The sequence below is a fragment of the Oncorhynchus keta genome, chromosome 5, assembly GCF_023373465.1.
Source record: "Oncorhynchus keta strain PuntledgeMale-10-30-2019 chromosome 5, Oket_V2, whole genome shotgun sequence".
NCBI lineage: Eukaryota > Metazoa > Chordata > Actinopteri > Salmoniformes > Salmonidae > Oncorhynchus > Oncorhynchus keta.
In genome coordinates this window covers 4,557,971-4,569,285 of record NC_068425.1, presented here as the reverse complement: position 1 = coordinate 4,569,285, position 11,315 = coordinate 4,557,971, and the positions used below count along the sequence as shown (strand labels likewise).

The window sequence follows — 11,315 nt, the reverse complement described above, 5'->3', positions numbered from 1 at the left end:
TCAATGGATGGAGCGTGGTGGTAATTCAATCGACTGACAGTTCAGGGTTGAGGGGATCTTGACAGTAAAGAAAACATACACCACGAATTACAATTGTGTCAATCTGACACTTAGCCAAGTCCAATAAATTACCCCCTTATTCAAACTCAACCCCTTGATCTGCCCACTGAAAACTTAGTGTGCCACTTAGGTCAAGACCTCTCGACAGTATACTATTGTAGCAGAAGTGCTTCCGTGAAGTCTCATTTCGCATAAAAAATAACTGCCTGTGACCTGAATGCCAGCCTTAGCTCAGTGGGCAAACACTGATTAGGGTCATCTGCATGTCAGGGAAGGGAGCGAAACTGGTTCAATACAAAAGTCTAAAATAGCCGACTGAAGTTTTTCATATGGCCCTGGATTCGTTTATATGAAACAGGAAAATGTCTACAAAAAAAATCACATGGAAAGTGAATATCTAATCAAATACAATCTGACGCAGTAGCATCGTGAATTGAATGCGCGATATTGTATGGTCACAGAGTTGTCTGTGACTTCATGAGCAGCAGGGAGAAAACAGCAAAGGAAAACGCTAACCTTTATCGGGGAAGAAGATCTGAGAAAACACACACCACTGCAGCCAAGAGTGTTACGGAATTCATCTTTCCGTGGCTGCCCGTTGGAAAATAATGCCATTATAACTTTCAGCAAACATTTTTTTCCTCAAACGTGATTTTTTTTTTTTTTTTTTACATGGGAGGAGAATGACTGTCCCAGCTGAGGACCCGTAAAAATATACTGGTGATCATTTTGTTGTTAGCTAACTAATTTAGCATGCCAGCGTCGTTGCCTTTTAAACTAGCATTGCCCACTTGCTAAATTTAGTTTGGAATAATTAAATCAGTTGCGATTCTATTTTATCACACATCAAGCTAGCTACTTATGTTCTGAGCTTTTAGCGTTGTGGTTCTCGTTAACATTTTTAGCCACTTTTAATTCAGTTAGCGTTATTTACTTGCGCCAGCATAGTTATCTAAAATTAACCCTTTTGTTTTTACCTGTTATTTGCATAGCTAGTGTTATCAAATTATAGTAATTTAGTTATTTTCTTTACCGATGCCATACGAGTTTGTTTTACACATTTGAAGTATCTAGCTAACTGGCTACTTAGCGAGCTAATTTGGTAATTAGCTACACTAGCTAGCGCGACCTGGTGTTCTGTGAACGATGCACACTGGTCCTGGCGCTGCCTTTTCCAGTCTGCGAAAACAATACTCTTGTTTTGATAAGCCCCTTTGAACCACCGCAAGTGTGATTTATTAGCGTATGACTCTAGCTAGAGAGGTGTTCGGACATTTTGTTTGGTCTTTATTTATGTTGCATTATTTTGAATGCATATTTTATTCGCCGGACACAACGCTTTTCTTCTTGTTTTAGCGTGAGGCGCTGTCTGCCAGCTCCATAGTTAGTGGATGTGTCCGTTGCTTTTTTCCCTCTGTATGTTTCTTAGGGTTAGCTAGCTTGCCAGTTGCTTAGTTAGCAGCATTTATTCGCTAGCTTACCGTGGTTATTGACATCGGGCGAGCGGCACAAACCGTTTATGAATGTGGAACTGCTTTGGAATTTTATTTTTTAGGTTAACTAGCTGGCTGTAATTAATTACTATCAGCCAGTGGCGTATGATTTGCGCTGGGGGTTTCATTGTTAGCTAGCTATCTGGCTAATTGTGTGAATTCGATTGTGAGGAAAGGACCTAGGTTTCTTTGAAAGTAGCTATGGATGATCAGACGCGAATGCTGGCAGGTCTCGCCGGACTCGGCGGGTTATCACAAGGCGACGTTGGCGACCCAGACTCTGTTAGAAAACAGCTTGGTCAACCGCAACAAGACATTGGGGATATTCTACAACAGATCATGGCCATCACAGACGAAAGCCTGGACGAGGCGCAGGCCAGGTAAAAAAACGTGCTGTGAAGATGAGACAAGATATGTTTTTGTTAATGCTGTCTTGTGTTCTGTTGCTCGCTTGTTGCCTGGTACAGTACAATGATGGATATTTTTGATGTGATGCACGCTGCTTTATTCAGTCACTTGTGGTTTATCAACAACCGAATATTTCATTATCTGACAAATAATATAATGGTGGGCAAACGTTACACGAAAAGAATAAGCAGGCTCCCCACATAGACTCACAGAATATTGCTCTACGCTATAGCCTAGCCCAGAGGTGCCAAACATACGGCCCAGGGGCCGGATTCGGCCCGCGAGGGGACCAATCTTGCGTGTGGTTTAAGTAAAGTAATTTATATTTTTGCGTGGAGGAAAACGAAGTCAAAATACTTTAAAATTACTAAAACAAAATCTTAATTGTGTAGAAATGATAATTGACCTACATTCATAGAGTTTCTTGACTGTCCAGCTCCCAAAAATGTAAGCTAAACAGTGTGAGCATCAAATTTCCTCAAAATGATTTTTTTTGTGCAAATTTGGAAGGAAAGGAAATCTAACACATTTTCAGTGCAGCTCTCCGGGTGGACTTCATTGAAAACCGAATTGCGGCCGCGTGGCAAAATTAGTTTGACACCCCTGGCTTAGCCCGTTCATAGACGCATACCACCGTTAATGCCTAGTGACAATAGTATCTTCTGGCCAGGGTAGTTGTGTTAAGAGCCCCACCATTTATGCTAAATGTTAACATGCATTGTTTGTAGTACAGGTTTGGAAACATAATAAACACCTCTTTCATATCAGGGAGAAATAATAAAAATTAATTTAAAAACAAGTTAAATTACTACACACTTTTTTATAGGGCTTTAGGGTTCCCACATGGACATATTTCCATCTTAAAGCTCTTGTTTTACAGAAGACAGTAGACTACCTGTGCCAATTGGCTTTCGGCGTCTCGAAACACCTGTGTAAACGGAAAACTGACGCCGCACAAAATTGTTGTTACTTTAACATACTGTCTGCTGCAACTGTGTTAAAACCAGTTAAAGCAGTGTACAGTAAGTGTGTGTTTTGCATTTGTGAAATTATTTTGATATTAAAGAGGGCTTTATGTTTCTAGAACTATACCGCTATTGAGAATCTATTCACGTTTAGATGTAGTATTTGGCTGTGTTGGCTGGCAGAGCCAAATCGCCTCTAAACAGAATATGTAAGATCTTTGGACTATAAGGACTAATGTTAGGCTCCTTTAGTCTATTCTTGGGCCATAGCCCTGTGTTTTACAGCTCAAGAGTAGAACATCTCTCATTGCATTGTGGTTTTCAGACATAGCGACATCTGTGTCTGAGTTCATATTTTGATGTACACTTATGCAAATAGCCCATCTGATTAGGTCCTAGGTTGTTGGAAAGCCAGGGCAAACAATATTACCTGGATTATGTAAAATATAACATGCAGATCTATGATGCCTCGTCGGTTCACCTCGATCTCTTGAACAGTGGGCACAACTACATGATAACTGAAGTTTTACCCAGCAAGCTTTTGTCTGTTATCAAATGCCCATACCATGCGACACTAGTGCATGTAATACAAATACATTTGCAGTATGCACTTGTAAAAACACACTTCAACTTGTTTAAATACTAACCCTACATTGTACTGTCCCCTATTACTAAACTTATCTTGAAGTGATGATAGTGTGTCAGACCACCATCTTTTTAATACAAAGTGGATGAACATTATGAAATGTCACTGTTTTCCTCTTTCATACACATTAGCATTAATTTAGTGGGGGGGGGGGTCTACGTCACTGTGGTCGCTTGCAAGCTCAATCAATCCATTGCTAGATAAATTGCGTGTTTGTGCTACCCGGCATCCCATAACCCTAACCTAAACTCTTACCGTAGCCATTGTACATTTCTACTTCCATGGGGGTGTGGGGGCGGGAGACATCCCAAAGATCCCAAATAGCAAGTACCATTATGTATGCGTCCCAAATGGAACCATATTCCCTCTATAGTGCACTACTTTTTACGTAGTGCACTATATTTAGGGAATAGGGTGCCCGTTTGGACACATAAATACACTTGATTAATCTCCTACATTGTCATTATCTATGCTAATCAGGCCTCCTTTAATTGAGCCGTCGCTGTCGGTGATGAGCTTTTCAAATTCAAATGGTCGTTAGTTAAAATGTTGGAGGGACTTCACTTGTGTGGGCTTGTAAAAATGATTCGCAATGCCATATCTGATATGACACATCAACATGGTTATGGAAATATAATAGCATGGTGTAGGTATAGGACAAGTTAATCAGTCACTTGTGTTTTGACAGAGCAGTCATTAATATTTTAGGTCTCTCACTTCAATTGTTAATGTATGCAGAGTATATGTTTGCATATCATGACTCTTGGTGTGTGTGTGTGCATGACAATAAGCAAATTACCCATATTCATATGCCATGTGGCTCCGAGGAGCCGTAGGTCAGCTGAAGTGGGGGGCGTCAGAATTGTGAACAAAAGACGCGGCTGTCCCAATACGAGGCTGTGGCCAGTGTGTGTGAAGTGTCATTAGCTAGTGATTTTCCACCCCACATTTGACCACCTGGTTCTCTTAATTAATTCACTCCCTCCCGTCCTGATGGTGTGCATCCTTTTCATTTTGCACGGGGTGCAATCAATTCTCCTATAATGTGTACGGGAGTACAGCTGTCTGAAAATCTAGTTTCTATTAATGAGAATTGAGGGGGTGCTGGACGCTACACGCAGCTTATGATGATTCTGATGAACTCAAGGATATTGCCTTTACTGTTAAGGGTATAACTTTGAAGACGTAATTAACGACCTGAAATACGTGCTCAAGAAAAAATGTAGGCCCAAAATAATGTTAGTGTGTTTACAATGTTAAAGGCCTCTTTTTCTTTCTCTATGGTGTGTGCGATGTGGTTGTGTGTGTGTGTGTGTTTCTAGATGGCTGTTGTACTATAGTGTCTGAGAGATGTTCAGAATTGAGCAGTTCTTTTTTAAATGTATGACTTGCCTAGCAGTTCTCCTGCTCCTTTAGTACTTCCTGTTGTTTTCATGTGTTCGGCCTTCTCATCTGAGGATGGAGTCAGAAACTCTTAGGCAGCAGCTAAATCCTATTATGTGTAGGGTTGTCACGATACTCAACCCTACACAACCCAAATTAGTTGTATATGCAGGTCTGAAGACTTGAGATGCTCTAGATCAGTGAAATTACACACAAGTTGTTTCTCTCAGCAGAGGTAAGCTAGATTGATTTATTTTTATTTGAAAGTTTAACAAAATACATATACACATCTTATACATTTGGAAACTTGCCAGGGATGACAGTCAATTACTTATTTCCATACAGCAGCAAGATGGAGAAAGAAGTCGATGGACGGCTGATTTTCGACTTGGACATGATATAGCCCATCATGGACTAGTCCGGTCCATGATTTGGATGGTCTGATAAAGGCCTATTCAATTCTGATAAAAATGTTTGATTTTGACTAAATGCTCTCCTATCACTCGAAACAAGAGGGCCAAATGAGGTGACTGCCGCTTTGATTGGCATATCTCTGCACACACACGCCATCAAATGTAGCCTACCTAGGCCATGCATGTCACCTGTGGGGCCCCTTGCATGCATACATAGCCCTTATACTGACGTGGGGTGTTACTTTCTGGGCCGGGTGGCATGAGAGAACCGATGAGATGGACAACTAGTGCACTACCTGTCCTGCCCGCCCCTCACCCTCTCCTCCCTGTTACCCCATGTCCAGATGCTGGCCAGAGGAGTCGCCGGCGCACTGGGGTGGATCAGATGACCCCGCAGAGGGAGGGGAAGCTGGGGGGGGCACGGCAGGGGGTGGCCTGCCACTCAACTTCCAGCACAGGTCAGTAGTGTATAAGTCTACCGGACCCACAGGACCAACCGCATGCCCCATGAAAGCACGAGCACCACACCTGCTCCTGCTCATACCCCCGACTCCCACCTCCCTCCATAGCCCCTCTCCCACTCAAATCCAGCGGTGATTTTTCAAATACAAAAAAAAAAAACGTTTTTACCTGAGCAGCTCTCGAAAATGTAAGCTCAGTGAGACAAACCTGTGTAAATAAAGGCTACATAGAATTAAGACCCACATACAGGTGGACACAATTATGCGCTCGCTCGAAGGAGTAACCTAACGAGCGATCCCCTCGTTATTGGCAGACTCACCAATATACACTTCTTATCAGCAAAAAAATACTCACGCATTTCCCAATATGATATAGCCTAGGTTAGGCCTCCTACATGGACACGAGTGGAGTTGAGGTTAGGTGTTGCCTACTCATATTAACTTGTCTTGGTTGTTTTCATTCTCCCTCCGATGCCTGTGTCGGGTCCGTTTTTCAAAAGTTGAACACTTTGTCCGTCTCTCCTTTTGGGTAGTAATTATTTTTAACCTGTATTATTTGGTGATTTATTTATTTTTGTTATCCATCAAATCCATGAATGTACGTTTTAGCTGTCGTGTATTTCAGCACATGATCTCCCAATGTATTTCATACGTTTGAAAATGAGATGTTTTGTGGTTTATAAATAGGCAGAGATGATAAAAAAAAAAATCCTTAAAGGTTCCCTTCAGATGAGGACCACAGCTCTAGGGACATGACACTCTGGAAGGGCTCAATATTAAGCTCTTCACTGAAGCTGCACAGATCAGAGCAATGATGAATATGTGAGTCATGTTTCTATGTGTGTGTGTGTACAGGGATTTTCAGACTTTAATGTCAAGGCCTCTTAAAGATTATGAGCCCCTGGGCAAGAACCCCCTGCTAAAAAATGAATTTTCACAAGCCGCCATTTAAGTTCCTGAGAGCATCATGCAGCTCGCAAGCTTTGCAATGACTACCAGTGGTAATACTGCTATTCCACACATTTTGCCATGAGGTTGAGAGAGAATTTTTGCAGTTTAAAAGCAAATGTCCTACTATTCTACACATTTTGGCGTGGCTTAAGACACATTCATATGCTATCTGAGCAGTTTGGGTCTTTAACAAAGTTTTTTTTTTGGGGGGGGGGGGGCTGCCTCTGGAAATATTAATATTTTGTGTGGTGGGGGGTGGGGGCATGCCCTGCGTGCCCGTCAGTAATAAGGCCCTGACTACCACTGCTGTACAGTTTGTGCGCATGTGAGCGAGCACTAAGCAGTGATGGTGCATGGCCCATTAGTTTGTTTTAATTGAATATTCTAATTGAGAGTTTATAATATAATTAAAAGTCAAGTGTCACTGAGTGGGTGTTCAGCAGAGTATGCTTTCACCAAAAAAATTGCTGTGCGGGTACAAAAGTAACATGGCTTGGGAGGGAACTTTACTGTGCTACGGGGGACCAAGATATTAAAATCAATGTGAAACTGTGGATGTATTCTAGGCCTATAGCTTTGTCATTCATTAGTATCAGAGCTTGTAACCCAGATGTAGATCATTTCTTTGTTTAATTCCTGTGGTAATACAACTGTTTTCCTTTTTTTTTGTGTGTGTTTTGTTTATATTAGCTTTTAGAAAATCCGCTAATACAGAACCTTGCTCAACTAGATCAACGCTGGATGGGACGAACCTCATCGATTTCCAACCTAGCTCTCTTTTTTTCCTTGGAACAGCACATGCTATGAAATGACTAGACGATGTACCTGCATCTCCTTATCTTACCTCCAACCCGCTCTCTCTTTCTTCTCCCCCTCGCTCTCTCCTTTCTCGCCGGTAGGAAACACGCCCTGAACTGTCACAGAATGAAGCCCGCCCTCTTCAGCGTTCTGTGTGAGATCAAAGAGAAGACGGGTGAGTCTCCACTTCCCTTTTTTTGTTCTCAACTCTCATCCCAGTCTGCCTGAATCCCAGTACGCTACCATTTCTGCTGAAATGTGCACTCAATAGGAATTGTTTTATAACGCAAACACACATTTCTGTGAAAACAGACAATATGGTATCTTAACCCCCCCCACCCCCCCACCCCACACGTTTCAAAGCATTGGATTGGTGTAAGCATGACCTGTATTTCCAGGTTGTTTGTTTCAGACATAGGCCCTATGGGTGCCTCCATTGGTTCGTTAATGGTTCCCTTGGCACCTGGTTCATTACCTATTTATACCTCAGATAACACTGTGTATTGATCTCATTGGTTGATTTGGTAGCTGAGGTTCGAAAGGAAATTAGATGGTGGTTTTTGTTATGCTGAGGTGATCTTAACCTGCTGGAAGCGATCGTGCTAATTTCATCAATGTGGAGTACACTTTACTTGTCTGGGAGCAATTTCAGTCAGGGAAAGGATCTGTGACCATAATTTTGTTTATATATTTAAGTGTGTGTGTGTGTGTGTGTGTGTGTGTGTGTGGCTACGAGGCACGCCCGTTGCTGATGGGTGTATAAAATTGAGCACACAGCCATGCAATCTCCATAGACAAACAGTGGCAGTAGATTTGCCTTACTGAAGAGCTTAGTGACTTTCAATGTGGCACCGTCATAGGATGGCACTTTTCCAACAAGTCAGTTCGTAAACTTTCTACCCCGGTTAACTGTGAGTGCTGTTATTGGGAAGTGGAAATGTCTAGGAACAACAACTGCTCAGCCATGAAGTGGTAAGCCACACAAGCTCACAGAACGGGACCGAGTTCTGAAGCACGTAGTGTGTAAAAATAATTTGTCGGTTGCAACATTTATTAGCGAGATCCAAACTTCCTCTGGAAGCAATGTAAGCACAAGAACTGTTCGTCGGGAGCTTCATGGGTTTCCATGGCCGAGCAGCCGCGCACACAAGCCTAAGATCACCGTGCGCAATGCCAAGCGTTGACTAGAGTGGTGTAAAGCTCACCGCCATTGGACTCTGGAGTAGTGGAAACATGTTCTCTGGAGGGATTAATCATGCTTCAGAATCTGGCAGTCCGACAGAGAAATCTGGGTTTCGGCGGATGCCAGAAAAACGCTACCTGCCCCAATGCATATTGGCAACTGTAAAGTTTGGAGGAGGAATAATGGTCTGGGGCTATTTTTAGTGTATTTTTGTTCATGGTTCGGCTAGTCCCCTTATTTTCAGGGAAGGGTAATCTTAACGCTATAGCATACAATGACATTCTAGACGATTCTGTGCTTCCAACTTTGTGGCAACAGTTTGGGGAAGGCCCTTTCCTGTTTCAGCATGACAATGCCCCTGTGCACAAAGTGAGGTCCATATAGAAATGGTTTGTTGATCGGTGTGGAAGAACTTGACTGGCCTGCACAGAGCCCTGACCTCAACCCCATAGAAAACCTTTGGTATGAATTGGAACGCTGACTGCGAGCCAGGCCTAATCGCCCAACAGCAGTGCCCGACCTCACTAATGCTCTTGTGGCTGAATGGATGCAATGTTCCAACATCTAGTGGAAAGCCATCCCAGAAGAGTGCAGGCTGTTATAGCAGCAAACGGGGGACCAACTCCATATTCATGCGCAGGATTTTGGAATGAGATGTTCACCGAGCAGATGTCCACATACTATTGGTCATGTAGTGTAGCTTTTCCAGACCAGCCATGGCTCTCATTGAAAAGTACTCTGTTCCTATCTTATTAGCTATTCCAGTCAGCTAGCTAGCAGGGCAGCTCTCTCTGGCATTGTTCAAAGGAGGAGGCCAGCTCAGGAGTGGATGGATGGCAGATTGATGGTTGTGGTGACTAGCGTGGGAGGAGATGGGCTGGGCTTTACAGCTACCTACCCTCCTTTCTCTCCACTCTTTTTCCTCTCTTTTTCATAGATTCTCTCCTTTCCCTGCCTTAAATTACGTCCCCATCCTCCTCTGCTCTCCTCTCTTCCCTCTCCTTTTGCAATACAGTTTGAAAGTGCTGCTGCACTGCCGCCTGTTGTGGTGACCTTTCAGTAGTGCATTATTGCTCTCTCCTCATAGGACCAGACTAAAGGGTAGGCTTGAATGGGTGGGGGATAGCCTGTTGCCCAGGCAACTTGTTGCCCAGGCAACTTGTGGCCTTATTTACCCTAATGCCATTCACTTCGATATTTCACATTAAGCCTTCTAGTGGAGAGAGGTCTGAAAATGTGGGGATGGAATTGAGGCAATGGGAGTTATAGATTATATCTGGTTGGTTTGGATGTCACCTTCAGCTTTGCTGTGGTTATTAAATACACAGAACAAAATATGTAAATGCCATAATTTCACTGTTCATATAAGGAAAACAGTTGAATTAAATCAATCTATGGATATCCCATGCCTGGGAATGCAGATATGCATTGGTTGGTCACAGATGCCTTTTTAAAAAAAAAACTGGAAGTGGCATGGATCAGAAAATCAGTCCGTATCTGGTGTGACCACCATTTACCTCATGCAGCTCTGCACATCTACTCGCATAGAGTTGATTGTGGCCTGTGGAATGTTGTCCCACTCCTCTTCAATGACTGCGTGAATTGCTGGATATTTGCGGGACCTGGAACACGCTGTCGTACACATTGATCCAGAGCATCCCAAACATGCTCAATGGGTGACATGCCTGGTGAGTATGAAGGCAATGGAAGAACTGGGACATTTTCAGCTTCCAGGAATTGTGTACAGATCTTTCCGACATGGGGCCATGTATTATCATGCTGAAACATGAGGTAATGGTGGCAGATGAATGGCACTACAATGGGCTTTAGGATCTCGTCACGGTATCTCTGTGCATTCAAATTGCCATCCATAAAATGCAAATGTTATCTTATGTTGTCTTATGCCTGTCTACCATAACCCCACCGCCACCATGGGGCACTGTGTTCACAATGTTCGGCCAACCGCTCACTCACACAATGCCAATCACACTGTCTGCCACTTGCCTGGTACAGTTGCAACCGGGATTCATCCCTGAAGAGGACACTTCTCTAGCGTGCCAGTGGCCCTACGAAGATGAGCATTTGCACACTGAAGTCTGTTACGACACAGTCAGGTCAAGACCCTGGTGGAGACGACGCACACGCAAATGAGCTTCCCTGAGACGATTTTTGACAGAAATTATTCGGTTGTGCAATCCCACAGTTTCATCAGCCGGATGTGAAGGTCGTTGGGCTGGCGTGGTTACACATGGTCTGCAGTTGAGGCCAGTTGGACGTAATGCCAAATTCTCTAAAACAACGTTGGAGTTGGCATTTGGTAGAAAACAGCTCTGGTGGACATTCCTGCAGTCAGCATGACATTTGCACACATCCTCAACTTGAGACGTCTGTGGCGTTGTGACAAAACTGCACGTTTTTAGGTGGCCTTTTATTGTCCCCAGCACAGGGCGCAGCTGTGTAATCACGCGGTTCAATCAGCTTCTTGATATACCACACCTGTCAGGTGGATGGATTATCTTGGCAAATGATAAATGCTCACTAGCAGGGATGTAAA

General features: G+C 43.3%; 1 protein-coding gene across 6 annotated transcripts in view; it reads left to right on the top strand.

Moving 5' to 3' along the window:
• Window positions 1-362: 362 nt before the first annotated feature.
• The window catches only part of LOC118384346 (pre-B-cell leukemia transcription factor 1), a 51,963-nt gene continuing 41,010 nt past the window's right edge, over window positions 363-11,315 (top strand). The window contains exons 1-3 of one of the 6 annotated variants that reach the window (XM_035770774.2): window positions 363-1,933; window positions 5,713-5,826; window positions 7,680-7,753. In XM_035770774.2, coding sequence (XP_035626667.1) covers window positions 1,755-1,933; window positions 5,713-5,826; window positions 7,680-7,753 — 367 coding nt within the window. In that variant the 5' untranslated portion in view covers window positions 363-1,754. The remainder of the gene's footprint in view (window positions 1,934-5,712; window positions 5,827-7,679; window positions 7,754-11,315) is intronic. The other 5 variants (XM_035770775.2, XM_035770779.2, XM_035770778.2 and 2 more) reach the window with 5 other exon arrangements.